The 18,054-nt window shown below is 39.8% G+C and overlaps 1 protein-coding gene across 11 annotated transcripts in view; it reads right to left on the bottom strand.

Annotated features, from left to right (window-relative positions):
* LOC125763695 (RNA-binding protein Pasilla) overlaps nucleotides 1–18,054 on the bottom strand; it is a 97,264-nt gene that overhangs the window by 62,910 nt on the left and 16,300 nt on the right. For 6 of the 11 annotated variants that reach the window (XM_049427072.1, XM_049427071.1, XM_049427068.1 and 3 more), the window contains one exon: nucleotides 15,467–15,589. The exons of 3 other annotated variants lie outside the window; for them this stretch is intronic. In XM_049427072.1, the coding sequence (XP_049283029.1) occupies nucleotides 15,467–15,589 (123 nt within the window). Of the gene's footprint in view, nucleotides 1–156; nucleotides 7,372–15,466; nucleotides 15,590–18,054 lie in introns of those variants that run through there. 2 more of the 11 variants (XM_049427062.1, XM_049427078.1) reach the window with 2 other exon arrangements.

The raw sequence follows: 18,054 nt of genomic DNA, 5'->3' as shown, positions 1-18,054 counted from the left end.
TACATTACACAAACCAAATGAAATATAAAAAATAGTGAAAATTTTAAAATATCAAAAGAAATAAAACCGAAACAACCAAAAAAGGAAAGGGGTGAGGGGAAAAAAAACAAATACAACCGCAAGGTAAAGAAAACAACTATAAATTGTACTGCTTACGTTGGTGTGCACCACCGTTGACGATGAAGGAATCCAGGATGAGGCCGCTACACCGTAATCGGAACCGTGTTTATGAACCGAACTTCAAACCGTCGACGAAAACCTGCAGCCTTAGAAGCGCCCGCACTACTGCTGGCGCTCGACAAATGCTTCCGGTCTGACTGACGGGGTTTGCGCGCACGTGTATCGGTCAGGGTGGCCCCAACACAACACACGAGAACGTTGCGGTGGAATCGATTTTCCCGGCAGTGAAATGAAGCCAGCGCACCTTTTGCGTTCGACGTTTTTCGCCGTACTGCATGAAACGGTCCGTCAAGTTTACAGCTTCAATTTGCTACTTAAAAAAACTGTCACAACTGACCGGTGAGGATGTGTAGGAACGTGTCGTGGACACATGTATCGGGCAAAAACTACGAATGCACATATTCTTCCACCAAGACCGGAAATTACCACACACCGAGATATGATAACTATTCACTCTTCGTTACCTTCACACTGAGCACTGGACACTTCTTGTGGGCAGTTCACTAAAAACCTGGTGGTTGCTTTGATGCTTTCTTTTGTTCGGTTTGTATACTCTGGAATGCGTTAATGTGACCACTATGAGAAAGCAAAAATGGTAATGCAAACACACCAAAAAAGCTAAACTTTTGACTGGAAAACTGTACGACGAGACTGTTCAGCGAGACAGTTGGAATCCCCGGGCAAACTAAAGGCCCCCGTTATCCTTCGACCGATGATACCACACGCACGTACACACGCAAACTACCGTCGGTCGGTGGTACGCAGCAGTAATGACGTACAGTCCATGCGTGTGTATGTGCGTCTGTCTGGTTCGGGTTTTGGACCAGAAGGACATCGCGAAGTGGTTGACATTTTGCTTACGGCTAACTATTTTGATTTTAAAGTTGAACTGAAAATTTGCCAAAAAGGATCGCTACTACTATTATGACACACATGTTCAGATTATGTTCGTTTCCTACTCTAGCTGTGGATCTCTCTCTCGCTCTCTATTTGCCAGCCTGAATGTTTTCTCCTATTCCTGCCGTAGCTCTCTATTTACGCTCGCATATCGTCTGCCCAACAGTTCTTGTAGGTGTTACAGAACACCCCGTAGCTATTCACATTCACGGGATGCCCGGATTACCGTTGTTATCCTACCGCCGACACCAGCGCATCCCTTACTAGCGACCCCGAGATGGAGCGCACCAAACAACGAGAACTGCGGCAAAAACCGTACAACACTGCGCCACTGCTGTTGGCAGGACGTGTCTGTGGGATCTTTAGCTCCTCTCCGTTTCTCGTCACTCTCACTGTTATTTGATTGTTGTTATGCTGGGGCTGTTATGGACATTGGACACCTCTACTAGAGGAAGTTTCGCATTTCCGCACCGTACCGTAAAACAAAACACACACTGAAACTGTACGCAAGAGAACGTTTGGAAACGGTTTTTTTGTGTTGTTGGAAAATTGACACCTTTTGAAAGGAAATTACAATCTAGGATTTGGGAGCGAAAGGTTTGTTTTGCCTGCAGCTACTGTTAAAAACTGTGCCCGAATGTGCCACGTCCAACGTTAGGACATGGTCTGGTTGTTGGGACAGAACCTTCTCGGCAAACCTGACCCAACGACGGGACACTAGCACAATAATGCAAAACACGCACACAAACACACACTTATAAACGCGATGGAATCACGAGAATGAAAAACAGATGAAAATTGACAAACAGGAGAGCGAGAGAAAACTTCTGAATATAGGCAAAAGGCAAGAGTTTACACAGGTTTTTTTTTAACACGGTTTTGTTTTAATCACAATTAGCTTTGCTAGTGTACACTTGCTATACTATTGGCCACGTACTGAAGCCCTTACAAGTATCGGGTATAGAAAAGTCTTCAACAAAACAGACCACACTGCTAAAAGGAATGCACTGAAGTTGTCTTGAATGGGTTCTTTCATGCCAGGTTATGATGGTGTGATGTTGTCACAAAACGTTATGGAAAACCCATGGGTGAACTCCAGCTTTCCAATAAGGAAAGAAAAATAAATACACACATACACACACACACAAGTACACCCACACTCGCGCGAAAGGATGAAGTGACAGTTAGTGGTCGCGGGTGTCAGACAACCGAACGACCAACCGTACGGTATGCGAATCGGTCGCGATCGAGAGAATGACCGGCTGAGTCGCGGAAGGCTCGGTCCGATTAAGGAGGGAAAGCACTCTAGACCCTGGGCATCCGAGTTCTGAACCGAGCCAGCAGGAGAGAGTGTCAGATCTCGCGACATTCCATCACCGATTTCCCCCCTTTCAATGGGTTGACATTAATGCTCCCTTGACTCTCTGAGCACTCATGCACAGAACACTCAACACACTCAAACAAACCGTTTGCTGCAGTATTGAACAGAAGCAAACAGCAAAACAAAAAAAAAAACAACAAAACGGGCGCGCTGTCAAACAGGACTGTCCGAGCGAGCCTGGGTGGTTGAAATGGAAAAGGCACCATCCCCCCATTTGGGGGTTGCGCAACCGTCAGCTTGGCGCAGTACTTTGGAAATTGGGAGAAAGAGAAGAATACAAGTGAGTGCCCACACGAGTGCGAGAGAACGGGCACATTTGCTCTCTCTACATTCTCTGCTCATCGACAGAAAAAAAAACATCAGCATCAGCTGGAAAGAATAGGAGGAAGTTTGTGGTGGGCGCAAAATGTCTCCCCAAAAGCGCTAGTGCCCGCAACCGATTGCGACTGTGCGTGTGCCCGCCACCGTGTGTTTCTTGGTTTGGAAATCTTCTCCTTGTAAAACAACCCTCCTCGTCAGCTGGCCGCACACTTTTTTGGGCTATCAGCTGAAGATGTCGAGAGACACACGGCAGAGAAAATGTTGGAGCGTGAGTTCCTGCTTCGTCAAGGTTTTTTGGGAGGATGACGGATTTTGTCGCACTGTGTGAGAGCGCGCACTCACGGCGCGTGGTCCACGTGGTTTGTGGACTGAGCGTAACATGGAATTGTGAACGAATGTTCACAACGTTGCTGAACGGGGAGAGCAAATTGTTTATGTAATGGTATGTTATGTGCGGGTAGGCGACGACTCTCACGGAAAAAAAAACGAGTGACATTCCACGAACAACCAACCCCCTACCACCCCCAAAAGCGCACAACAACCATGTGCCGTGACGTTTGTTTGGCGTGTGGAACGAAAGTGGGAACCAAATCCATGATGGGAGCTATGCATTCCTCAAACGAGCTATACATTTCGAGCACCGATGACGTTCCGGGCAAGGAAAAAGGGTCAAATTCGTGTTGTTTTGGGACAACTCTTTTTATAAAATTTCTAACCAAAACTTGAGCTACCTTTCGCTTTAATTTTCATTTGTTTTTCTTTGGTATGTCTTTATTTTTTTTTTGTTGGATTAGAAGCTATCACAATGCAGCAAATTTTTTTTATGTTCTCCGTAACCCTTACACATGACAGAGTGTCTTCAACGCCGGCGGGAAGATATTCATAATGCGGATCAACAACGAAAACTAGGTCACTGGCAAAATGGTAAAGCACGGCAAACGGAAGGAATTGTCGCTACTGTCGCATTTTTCTAGCCAGCTACTACTACCCAGGGCCAGAACCTTGTCATGGCTTTCTCTCTCTTGCTTGTTGACATTTCACGGCGCATCGCCCTCCACATGGTGAGAATGGTAGGAGGGTTGGTTCTATTGCAACATATTGCAACAAACTTGATTTAAAACAGAAAAATAAGTAGCTGAAGTATTTATTTAAACAATAAATAATTGTTTAAAATAACGAATGGACTAACTAAATAGAAGCCAATTAATTAAGTCATGTTTCACATGGAAATGCTATATATATTCAAAAGCATTCAATAATCACAACTTATTTCAAATATGAAAATTAGTCCCCCACTCGTACAATTCATAATGGAGCACATTAATTCATATGCCAAATTGCATAGCGTTTTGCATGGAATGTGCATTAATGAAGAATGCATAAACACAGCTTTAAGACTTCGTCACGCGGGTTTATTTTTAACGGCAAATCAATGATTAATGTTTGCAGATTAATGAATCGTATGAAATGCTTTTAAAACACGCAGAGTAAATGTTTTTCTATGAATAAATAAAGTATAATCACATCACATATAATAAAGGTAACATTTTATAATGACCTTGTAATGCTTCTCTTTAACTTTGCTGCTACTGTGATTAAAGGGTGGAATGCTTTTATACTAGCAACTATTAACAGAAGACATCAAAAGAGAAATAATTTAAAGCGAGAACTGAGAAACAGTTTAAGACATAAAACGAATATTAGAAAATTGAGAAACATACTTAAGCCTTAAGTGACAAAACAAGTAGTACGAAGTGGCGGAAAAAAACAAAAAAATATAAGAAAAAAATACACCATTTTGTAAAGGTGAACCAGCCATTTTTCTAAACGTTTGGTGACACCAGAACGTAGGAAGGGGTTTTTGGGGAGGAGGCAAAGTAAACAAAACGAGGACCATGAACCATGAACCATCGATTCAAATTCAAATACTGTTCATAACACCGCCAGCCCAAAAGGAACCAAAAACCTGTCCCCGTAGCAGCAACGAATACAAGCAAACAAGGACAGGCAGGCTGAAGGGTGTTAGCAAACAAATGGCGAAAAGTGAGAAAGAAAAAAAAACACCATATTTAAATCGAACCGGTTGGGCACGGAAACGAACAGCAAAATCGGAATCCGAAGGTTGATTCGGTTTTTGGGAATTCCTGTTTTTTTGGTTTGCTTCTCCATCCTCCAAACCAACCGCAAAATATCATGCCGGTGTAGATGGGTTTGTATGGGTGAGTATTATGCGTTTATACAACTTCATCTCCATGATCGTTTCCCCCATCCCACCACCCAGGGTCACCTTGTTTAAGACATGACCAGGCCAGCGCCCGATTCGCGAATCATCGATTAAACGATCAGCCTCTAATCAGGTGAATCTCAGGTGTGGTTGTGTGGGTTTTTTTTTAATATATCGCGCCACGCGCACACTGCTGGCAATTTGAATAATCCTACGAGGGTCATTTAAAAAACTCGCAGCAAACTTTAAACTTGTATATGGACGTTTTATGAGTTTCACCTTGATGTTTATGTGCTGGAGGCGTCACAATAAAAAAATGAGCAGAAAATGTAGCAAATGTACCAGCTAGAAGAAATAGACATATTGAAAACAGAATACAAAATATATTGCTTCCAGAGTAGGTGTATGTAAATCGATTAACAAATGCTAATATATGACGGATGAGTCAATGGTTGAATAGAAATTCCAATACAACAAAACACAAACGAAATTGTTTTTGTTCGCTCCTAAAGGCAGCCTTTGTACTGAAACTAATTAAAAGTAAATGATTTAGTGATGATGAAGTGAAATCGAATTGGCAGTGCACTTATTGCCAAAGGTATACATTTGTCATTTGTAGGTTAATTCAATTACCGGCAATTAAAATGCACACTACAGTAAACATGCATGCGTTTTCTACCACTCGTTACAGTGTGTGCTATAAAGCTGCTTCTATTAGCATTAGAACGGAAAAAAACAACAAAATATTTCCCTTATTGCCCAGGGAGTATGCAACATTTGATGTCGATTTTTCGCTTCCGAAAATGTTCCCTCCGGGTACCTTTACAATCACTGTAAAAAGGGATTTCAGCGTTTAAGGGGGGCCCCTTGATGGCTGAAGCTGACGTTTCACTTTTGCGGGAAAAGCTACCACTTCCACGTCCTTTTATCCTATTCTAATTAGCTAACGGGCCCGGCATAAAGCTCTGCTGCCAAAAGTGCCAAACAGTCATGTCTCGTTCAATGTCAAATTAGGTCGCACTGTGTCACGTGTGTGGGAAAGATAGAGGGGGAGGGAAAAGGATGAAACACACGCTGATCAGGATGGACGCTGTTATATGACGCACTGGGAAAAAGGGACACACTGGCAGCTAATTAAAATTCATTCAAAATTCTCATTACACTCCTTCTCGGCATTTTGGGCCGTTTTAGGTACACACTAGAGTGTCAGAGCGCTTGTGCTCTGGAAGATCCTTGCCAGTTTTCCCGCTGGGTTGTCCTTTTTCCGGCTTCGTCCGGGCTTGGACTGCCTAACCAGGTAGAATAAAAAATTGCTTCGCTCTGCCAGAATCCTCACGGTCCTACATACCGGACACTCCGTCTGTTTCATGCTACCGTTAGTGGTGGTTCTCCTCAATTACGACACAGTGTGGCAGGGCGTCAAGCTGATATGGGCGGGACGCACCGTACCGTTTATTGGATTTTAATTAGGACTTGACGCCCCGAAGCCACCGGCAAGCGCGGTAGAAACCCCTTTTTTGCTTTTGTTTTGCTACTTGGAATTAGGGCGATTGATATGTTCGATCTGTTTAGCGTCGGCGAGTGTTGCCGATGTCGACAAGACGTAACAACATCCCACAACACAATCATTTGTGCACCTGCTACTCGGGGGCCTTTATTAGGCCGTTTCGGGTCCAGGTATGTATACACATACAGAAAAAAAGGAAACCCTACTTTACATTGACCACAAAACTAGAACACGTAAGCTGGGGACGGGTTACCGGTTCAGCATTCTAGAGGAATTTTCTTCTAATTCCAACCATGCTCGAGGGAAGCCGTGCAGCTAACCGGTGCTGTACAACCTCGTGTAAGAAGCAATAGAACTTATCGATGCGTGAAGAGAATTACACGCGTGTGTCTTCTCGATAGGTCTGTGTTGTGTCAAACCGCCATTTGGCCGCCACAGTTTTGCACCTGCGAATGGCCGGAAAAGAAATTCAACTGACCATGATCCATTCCATTTTGTTATGGGTTGTGTCATTGTGAAGCCATGCAGCAGTTCATTGAAATTGATAAAAAAGCATTTTAAAAAATTCATAACAAGCAATAAAGTTGTACAAACATATCATAAATTGATTAAAAGCGTTTTAGAGAACGACTATCAAAAAAAAAAGTCGAAAGGAAGTAATAAAAGATTAATTTTCCCACATTTTTATTCATTGGCTATAAATCACATTTGACAAAAGGGCATCCATTATTTGTGAAATTGACGATTGAATTCATGCTGGGTAATCTATTTTCATCTATTTAATATTGTAGAAAGTAGATCAACTCCAAAAATATACAAACATTTTTTTTACTTTAATTACTTTAAGTTACATAACTTTTATTATTTATTTTTTATTTTAAAAAAATAATAATTTTAAAATTATATTTCTTTGTATCTGTCATTCTTTACAAATTTGTTGATTCATGGAGACTTTGAATTTTCTCAATTACAATCGTTTGATTATCTTCGTCAGAAAAAACCAACACAGTTTTGCAGTTGTCTTTCATTTTGCCCATAAGGTCCCATAAGACTTCGGATAATCCGCATTCTATTGTAATTATTTATATTACGCTATTCATAGAAAAAATAATAAAGAAGTCATTATTTCTATTTTTTGTCCATATTTTAGTAGTGTTTGCTGTAGTCAATATCATTTTCCGGATGCATAAAAAGGCATTCAAACCGTTTGGTAACTTATCATCTCTACATTTACCCCCTGATAATGGTATCGGGCCTGCCAAGGCTTGTACATGTTTGGCAACGAGCAATACTGATAAGATTCTTGCTAAAGATACGTGGCGTGCTACCATTTAAAAAAATGGAAACCTTTGTAATCAACTGAAACTGTTTACGAAAACGTTTTTTGTACGCTCGAACGCCATAACGATCCCATTGGCTATCGGGTCCGGGTCGGTTCAAGCTTAATCTTATCGCAACAAATATGAGCTCAAATACCTTTTCCTTCGAGTATGATTTGAATACAAAAAATCACACACTCAAACATTTTCTAAAGTCACTCATGTTATAATAAAAAAGAGACTTAACAAGCCGTACTACACAGACCAATAAGAAGTGAGCCGTTTCATTTCGATTGCAAATACATTTTTTGCCTGTTTTTTTGTTATCAAGCCATGTTTAAATTTAGGGACATGTGTTTACGCAGATGACTGTTCAAAGTTATTTCAGGGGGGAAATATTACGGATACGAATAAGAAACATGCAACCAGAATCACAAAAAGCATATCAGTTTACTGTTGATTGGTAGCGGAGTGAACCATTTATTTTACTTTCTTATCAAATCAAACTTAAAAGACTGAAAAAACCCCAAAATCGGACTCAATAATTTTGTGCAGCACATTAAGATAAGAGAAAAAAAAAAGTTAAAGCCATCCATTTTTCCATTCACAATCAAACTTCAAGGCGTAATAGAATAAGAAAAATGAAACTAGCTCAGCAAATAAAGCAATAAACGGAACCGATCTAGCCAAGCATTAAACATAACTAAACATAATCCACTTGATGAAGTACCAGCATCACTATCACCTACCATCCATCTCGGTCATATGACACGCTGCATTGGAGTACTTTTCTTTTAGTCAGAAAAGCAACCGAAAAAGGAACAAAAGAAGCACGCCAACAAAACGATGTTGGGAAACTCCGAAACCACGTTGGGTATGTGATAATGGTTGTCGCGATACACATAAGAACCAGAACACAAGGAAACCTCAAGAATGGAAACCATGCCCGGACGGAGTGGAATTCTGTTTCCCCCCCCCCCCCCCCCCCCCGAGAAAGCCATTGACTCCATTCGTCTGTACGCTTGTATGTGTGTCTCGCGATAGTGTGATTCGCGGGGAAAAAGTTTTCCCTCGCTTAGCCTGGTTTGCCACATTCTATCGGTGGTGGAAATGGTTTGGTCCACAGCATCCGTACCACAGGATGGCATTATTAAGTGGGCATAGTCAGCACAAATGCTTCGAGAAACAGGGGAACATAATTCACACAAAAGTTGCTGATGGCATCACTTACAAGTGGAACATTGTTTCCGGTTTGCTGACGGATCGCTGTCAACCGGTGCAAGCTGGGATTGCATGGAAGCGTGGTTTTATTGTTTTTTTTCCCTTTGGTGTCACATTTTAGTTTGCAAAACTTTTTTTAAAATATTTGTGTGTTGAATTTTTCCTTCTTTAAATACGTATTTTAAAACGAGGTTAAATATATTAGAAACATTTCTAAATAATTTGTAAGCTTAAAAAAAGTTTATGAGAAGCTTTATATATTAAACATAATAAATTGTTTTCAATATAGGATATATATATAAAATGGAAGATTTGCAATATTTTTTTCTTTCTATGATAATTTTATCAATTCTTTACAAATATTTTTGATAACTTTAACAAAAACAGTTGTTTAATAATAAGTCTTCACATGAAATAACAATTTATTAAAACGATTACCCAATAGTGCAAACCAATCTTTTACATAAAACAATCTATTTGAGAGTATTCATGAACGAAAAAGCGAACGACAAGAGAGGGGTTTCACACAACCAACGTATGGTGAAGCCGAATAAATTGTTACTAATTCAAATCACTTAAAATGGGAAACATCCGGGCGCTATCGGCAGCACTTTACACAGCTGATACGCCTAACGCTATATACGTTATATTTAACGTATATCATCCGCTGGTGGTTTTTCCCTCCACCATTACCTACCCACAAAACCCCTTTCCAACCAAATCACCCTCTTGTCACCCCACCCCTTGGTTTGATGGCATATCGGCAAAAGAGGGATCGTATCGTATCCGTTTGTTTGCCGGATTCAACAAGTATGCTAAATTGCATCCAATTGAGTCTATCAAAGTTGTTGCTGCCGTTTGCTGGGTATTGAAGACAGCCGAAATAAAACGCACGCTACTAGTACTAACACAACGTATGAAAACCGTACAATATTGTTGGAAGTATAACTTTACCGTGGAGAGTTCTTGAGCGGCTGAGATGAATCTCTGCTAGAGCCCGCATCTTCGTTCAGCGATGACGAGACGATGGCAAAGCTAAACATGGCATACATATAGTGTTGCAGCACAATTGGTCAATTGGATTGCCTGTGGCGAGGGGTCTTCTCTCATACTGCGTAGTGTGTTTCTTCATGCTTTTTATTCCTGTTTAGTTGGATTTTTTTTTTGGTTTTGGTTTTTATTTCCAAAAATTCTTCTTCAACAAACCATACGCTCTTAACAAACCAATCTCCTCGTTCGGAATGATCGTACGGAATTTAACACTCAATCCACTGTCGATCCGTTTGCTTTGATTGCGTAAAGTGCGGTAAAGTGTTATGATGCGTAAGATTTGCCACCAATCAACCCCGGTCAGGTAAGGGTAAATATATATATACACACACACACACGCACACAGAAATGGACAGTCACACCATGGTATCCAATTCTGTGGATCAAGTGAACGCTAACTGACGAAACACGCTCGTCGTCGACCTCCAACCAAAGCCAAGTCGACATTGTCGTCATCAACCTACTCTATTGTTTCGTGTGTTGCAAGTCCAACTGCAGCCCCATGTTGGTTTTCTTCGTACTGTTTGTTTATTTTTAAAAGCCATAGCAATAGGTTAAAGGAGAGAGAAAAAAACGCGATTTTTTCCGAAAAGAATCAACGGAAGCACCGGACCAAAGCAAACTCCACAGCGGCAAGCAATCGAAATGGTCGAGATGATGAGCGCGCCACGCACACAACCGGTTCGGTGCGGCGATTGTGCAAACAGATGTCATCGGTACACTGCAGGTTTCGCACACTTGCGGCCTTAAAAATCACTGACCACTCTCACACACCACCGCCCCGGCGGGGGGTGGGTTTGCTGGTATGCATTCTCATACATTCACGCTCGACGAAAGTGACTTTAGACATCGGAGCGTATTTAGCGTGTGGGGTGCATAGTAAGGGGGGTTGGTTTTTATTTTATTACTCGTCACGGATGTCATAAAATATACCACCTTTGCCCGCACCATTTGTCCTGACCAAAACTCACTTATAAAAAAAAACGTAAAAGAGAACATCCTTTTCCTCAGCAACCACTACAACACACAAAACGGTTTGCCCTTTTTATTAGCTGTTGGTTTCACAACCCCTCTAATGGAGATGGACACACGGTTGCGGTTGGTCTTTTTTCTTCGATCTTTTCAACGAAAGCATATTTGGAAAAAAATAGAAAAATATTCATTTCGGTTTCCATTTCTTGATGATGTATGACTGTGAGTTGTTATTGGGATGGGAGCAGTAAGACACAAACCGAAAAAAAATTAAACACTCTCACAAAAATAATTCATTTCTCGGCACATAAATCGACGAGAGAATGATTTTACGAATGACCTTTCGCTTGGTGCCGTATCGGATAGCTGCAGGCAAAACGTCTTTGTGTTAGGTTAGTACACGATCATAAATCAACTGGTGATGGTGCGGTTTGTTCACCTTGGTGGAGGCGCACATAACGTGAGGCGAGCATTATTACAATAATTTTTTGGGATAGTTCACACTCTCCCCATTTTGTGCTATTTTTTCACTATTTATTGTGATTTGTATTTTTAAAAAGGTTTCACTTGAAGAAGGTGATTTTTTTTTAACACTCAGAGTGTTACCACTATTGGAAATGAAGCTGAAAATGTGAATTTCTCACCTCACGATCCCATTTGGCAAATAACAGTTTGAAACGTGACCTACTACAATCCCCCGCGTACTGTTTACGTCATTTGCCAGTGCGCTCGTTTACTTTGCGGCTTTCTTTGGCGAAAGAAGCAGGGATGCACAGCTGAACAGCCCCCTTACCGGTGGTTGGGACAAAAGTAGGCTGAATGGACACAACTTTCCCTTTCATCTTGACCTTACGATTACTGGCCAAATTGTGCCGAAGCTGGTGAACAGGTTTCGTGGGTTAACCATAACAATGGCGGAAGGATAAATCGAAACATCCATATGTGAGGTAACATGCACGATTCGGGTAGGAGGTCAGTAAGATCAAGATGTGGGACAGACACCTTGACACATTAAGAAAACTATATTTGGATTATTTCCGGATAGGTTTTGCCATATCACATCATATCCAGCTTAAAAAAGATGCTCCAATTAAATATTATTAATAATTATTTATTTTTTATGACTATATATTTTTGAAGACGGAATTAGATATTATTTTCTAAAGTAAGCAAATATATTAAAAATGAAAATATATTAAATTAAAGAAGACCAAACCTTGAAAAATCTTCAATTTTTCGGGACTTTGCTAGGAATTCAATTAATTTACTAATTAATTATCCAAAAAGATACTGCTTAGCAGCTAACAGGTTCGTTAATATTTGTTTACTTTTCGTACTGCAATTAGTCTTCACTGTTTCGCACCTTCGGACAACAACTCGTAAAATATATTTGGTGCTCACTCATTGTCAATGCCATTCGGGGTGGCGCCATTTTTGGAGGTAAGAACCGGTTTTTCCCATTTTTCGATTTTACGTAAGCGAATGGAAATAGGCCACAAATCAAGCAGTGATGTCACTGACCACGACCAAAAACTGATGCAGTTTTTGGCTGGTGAGAGATGATATTCACGATGGCATTGTCTTACCTCATGAAAATCACAACCACTACCAACACCACCGTAATATCACACAGCTGATCGGTCCAATAAACAAAACACGGGGGTTGTGATTATACGATTATATACCAGCGGTGTGGTAAAGGAATGGCACTCAGAAGGTAAACAAGATTCCTACGTACGGCATTGGGAAAGGTTCGATCGTTCGGTCGTTGGATGGATTGCGACAGTGGCAGTCAGGGAGTTGGGATGTTTGTATGATGAAAAACTGATCAAAACAGATTTTTGTGAACCTGTTAGGCATTGTTTAAGGGGCTTTGTGTTGGGTTGGACGGACGGAAGTTGCGTTATATTCCTTTCTTGAAGTTTCAACATACGTTGAAACTTTAGGATTAGTAGTTCTTTGGGAGTTGGAAATGTGGAAATGTTTGACGATAAATCTCTCCCCTGCACCGACATTGAAATTGAGGATTTGTTTAACAATAGAACCAAGCGATTTAAGCGTTTTTCGTTCGCGGTTAATTTGGAATTAATTTCGAAGATTTGGAGTACACATATTTAATTGTTTATTGGAAATCGTGCTATAGAATATACATGTGAAATTCATGTTTCAACAACCTTAGGATTGATTAGGATAACCCTAAAAAAATAATGTGATGAAAATGAAGCGTTCCAATCAAAATGACAGGTCCGGTAGTTCTAGTGTTAAATATCATTATTTTATTCGAAAAGTGTGACATCCTTAGTATCACACTGCTCCGTTGTATTACGTATATGAATTCGTGTACTTCATCAATTCTTCAATAACCTTCTTATATGACCATTGCTCCAAATATTAATAAATGATATCAGTTCACTGTTTTCATGGACATCACTACTACGCATTTGTCCATATCTGAATTCCCAATATCTGCGATCAGGGTCATTTTATTTCAGATTAGCAGAACTTAACGTATATCACCAATTACCAATAACATCTCACCAATATTACAATTGATGTAGATAATGTACATTTAAAGATAGTAAAACTAATGTCAAATTAGTCCAATTTGGATTCTAAATATCCTTAAAGCATCAATTATTCCACCCGTTATCAGTTTTGCTCCTCCTGTTAGCTTGTGTTTTTGGGATATTTGTGAGCATTAAGAGAAAATGAAACAAATTTCATTTTTGGGGATTTTAAACCCAATAAAAACCCAAACCGAAGAGTAAATCTTTACTAACGCACTCAAGGTACGTTTATTTCTTTTTTCCTGTATCGATTGGGTTGATTGCGGTTTGGGAAATTAACCAAACCTGCCTTTACAGCCAACGAAGGGGAACGTTCCCAGGCGTAACGAACGTTGGTTTAAGGACTGAAGTGAATTATGTAGGTTTAAGAGCTTCAGGCATTCCACGTACCTTTTGCTTTGAAAAAAAAGCGCACCCAAACGCTTCAATCCGTGAAACCCAACCGAGTTTAACCGCGCTGTGTGACGTAAAGCGATGACGACATCAGGATTCGCGGTATCATCTATCTTCCGCTGTCCTTAGGCTGTCGCTGGCAATTCCTTTCGTTTCGAATTCGAGCGGAAGCACAAATCGACGTTAATTAACGGTAAGCGTTTTTGGGGGAGAGTAACAACCAAAAAAAAAACCCCTCCCGCTTGATTCTCCCTGGGGAGAGAAGAAACCGATGAACGTGCGATAGGAAGTGGTGCTGTGATCGGTTCCACAGCAAATGGTGACATTAAGGTGTAATGAGAAAATTCATCTTCATCTGAACAGGGTTTCACACGTGGCTGGTGGCGATTTCAATGACGTGTGGAGAAAAGTAATTTTCCTGATGCTGAACAGTTGATCCAATTACCATATTACATTACCTTCTTCCGGGCATATGTTTTGGGTGATAGAATTATGGGCGATTTTGAAGAGTATGGATTTTTGGGTAGAAATAAAGGTGTTTCCATGAAGTGTGAGTATAGGAGATGAGATGGATAAAAGAAATGTGTCAATCAGCATTTAAAGATAAATGGAATTGGCAAATATAAGTGTACAAAATGATGCAAAAAATGGATAAATTAAGACACTCATTGCTTTCCCAGGTCGGATAAAATCAATAAGAGTTAAAATACGTAATTGTGTTAAGTGATACAAGGAAGGAGAAATATACCACAACATGGTTATATTAGGATTTTGTTTTTTAATTTCCTTTGGTCAAATATTTTGCAAAAAAAAAATTTACTTAAAATAATATAATCCGATTTCCTCAACAACAACAAAAAGAATGATTTATAAATCGGATCTTCTTTACACATTTTATCACTTTGCGATAAAAGCTTCTTCTTCTATTTCAGTCAAATTTCGCCTTCATTAAATATCCATTGAAACTTGAGAAACCTGGCATAAGAATTACTAAACTTTAGTATCTTCATTTAAAGCCTAATAATTTATTTTATTTTCAAAGTTTTTTGACGAAACGCTGAAACGTATTGCAAATTTTGTTTTGTTTGAAGAATTGTTTGTAAAAAAAGGCCTAAATATTTTGTTTTTTTATAACTTTCTGTGACGCACTTTTGACTGTGTGGCTTTCTCGCAACTACTTATCTGGGAAAGCTATTTCCAATCTAATGCTTGAAGTAGTTTTCGATTTCCTGTTTTGAGCTAAATCAACATAATTTCCTTAACAAAAAAAAAAATAAAGATCATAGTTTGTTGCCATACAACAATATAACAAAATGTCTTTTACAATCTCTTTAATTTTCACCACAAATTGACATATTCAGTAAGCCAGAAATCCAATTCGGAAAAGAAAGCTGTGAAAAATATGGCAAACAAAAACAAAAAAAAAACACTTACCGATCGTGCTGCCCGGGTACGGTTGTGCGATCGGTGGCAGGTCAGAACCGCTGCTCGACGATGATGATTTGGCATGAATCGTCCCGAATGAGAGTGTGTAATGATCATGAAAATGGGTGTCATCTAAAAGGAAAAAAATATGAATGATAAAACAACCGATGGCGTGGAAAAAGGTGAAGGAACAAAACGAAGACAATGTTTTGCATTAACATTTGACATCTTTTTATCAAACAAAACCGAAGCGAATGGTGTGACTGGTTCTAAAGGTGTGTCTAAACCGTTGGTATGCCTCATGCAATCATGCTTAGCTTAGCGCAATTTGTGTTCGAGGTGTTGAGATTTCCCTTTTTCCCTTTTCAATTGTGTTCAGACCGTTTCGTAACGTCGAAGTGACCAACGAATCTTCACAGCATCGGAGATAGCCCTTTTGTTGGGATAACAAAATTCAAAACAAACCACTCCCACCATTACAAATGCATGTAGTCGGTCCCATAACAAACTTGATCGTGCATTCAAACGATCCTCATCAAAACTCAGCCGCTGATGTGTATGTTTAATTTTTCCATTACGACCCCAACACATTGCACCAGCACCAGTACAGTTGTTTACTTGTACGATCCGGCCTATCCGAAGGTGGAAATACACGGCACAGAAAGCTCATTGCACGTGTTTGTTCAAACGCCGTTGTCACTGGCGTCGCAATGCGCAACTGCAGCACAAAAATGGCCATCCACAGCTGAGCAACGAGAAGGAACCACTTTTAATCGGCACGAAATTGGATTATTGTAATTATTTTCACACACAGTGTTGTTTTACCGTGGCGCTGGCTTTTGGCTTTTCTTTTTTCGAAACATTTTAAGCCAATGTCAGCTGTCACCGTAGGAAGGGATTTTTTGGCAAACAATATATGCGCCACACATTAAACACTGTTGGTTGTGGAGTTATTTACTATTAAAATGAACATAAAATAAATAAATAAATAATAAATAAATAAATACTAAAATAAATACTTAAATATTTTAAAACAGCAGAAAAAGGAAGAAAATCAAATAAATGAAACAAGTTTATAAAACAAGCATTGATGTTACGATATTTCTTAGTAACACTAGTACTACCGGTTTAGTCATTTTGATAATAAAATGTTTGAGTAAATTTTATCATAATTAAAGCATGACTTTTGTATAACTATTGCATAGCACGAACCAAAAAAAATCAAATCAAAATAGTTTATAAAGAAATCACAAATTTAAAAAAAACGCTTAAAAAGTCTCTCTCTCTCTGAATAGTCAGTCCTTGCTACGGGGTGGAGACAGTCCGGATGTGATTTGATCTCCGGTCCTGTCGTATGAACCACTCGCGGTGAGTAGGTAATTTTAGTATTGAAACTGCTATTTATTTATTTATTTATTTATTTATTTATTAATGATTAATGATGACTGCATTTAGCCCTCTTGTCAACCTCAGAAAGCTAAATTATTTATATTATTTTTTCAATTAATAAAAAACTTTATCTGCATTGCTGTAATAACTAGAATCCATCTTCTAATTGTTACTTAACTTCAAAAAGTATAGTATATCATAAAAACTGTTAGTGTGGGTGAGTGCCAAAATGAATCATTTGCACCGTACGACGAAACACTGCTGCTGTTAGTTGTGTGCAATTGTTAACAATACGGACACGCCATATTATCACCTAATCGTCACACCATAAATTCATCATTACCGAGCACGAATACCGGCCCGTGGGTGTTATTCAATGTGTGATTTAATTTTGTTTTGTTTTTGCTTCAACCCATTTCGGTGACACCACCATTTCGTACGTCCGCAAAATGGCATCTCCGCAAAGGCATGCAGGTGATAATGAAGCTGCACTTTTAGCGCTAAGCTATAAGCGCAATTTTGTTATTCAACAATCCGTGCAAAATGGCAACGGCCGGTGTAAAGCAAGCAGCAGCAAACAAAAATGGAACACAAGCGAAAATAAATGAGATGTACAAAATGGGGAGCAATGGTTTTTTTTCCTTTTTGGCGAAACATGTTGGGACTGCAGCATAGAAAATGAAGAAGAACACCAACAAAAAAAAAGCTTATCCGAAAATAAACGATTTGTCCGACCGTCCTTGAGCTAGTCTTGTAGTCGGTACAGAGGCAGATCCCTTGATTCAAGGGCGTCAAACTACGAGTTGGCGTGAGCGCAAGCCAACTGCGGGAGCTTTCGTGAGGCACAGGATGAACCGAACAGACGGCCATACCATTACGAATGCACATTTGCACACGTCCTTGATTTGTCCTATCCGGGCCATCGAAAAGCTGCGATGACCTGCATCTTTTGCTATTTTTGACAACCCCCGGTCGGACGCCTGACCATCTCGATCGGTAATTGTTGTTGAAATGTATTTTTAATTTCCCCCCTTTCGCATGATCGAATGTGTTTGTTTGTGACAATCTTTGTTTTGTCGAAGAGAATGTTTTATTACATTTTTGCATTTATTTTGCGTGTTTATGTTAAAAGGGATCCCCAACCCATCAGTTTGCTTTTAATGGATAAACCATCAGCTGGAAAGCTTTTAGATTGGTGGAAAGATTTA

The sequence above is a fragment of the Anopheles funestus genome, chromosome 2RL (genome assembly GCF_943734845.2).
Source record: "Anopheles funestus chromosome 2RL, idAnoFuneDA-416_04, whole genome shotgun sequence".
NCBI classification, from domain to species: Eukaryota; Metazoa; Arthropoda; class Insecta; order Diptera; family Culicidae; genus Anopheles; species Anopheles funestus.
Note: the sequence above shows the minus strand (reverse complement) of the source record. Positions and strands in the feature narration are given on the sequence as shown.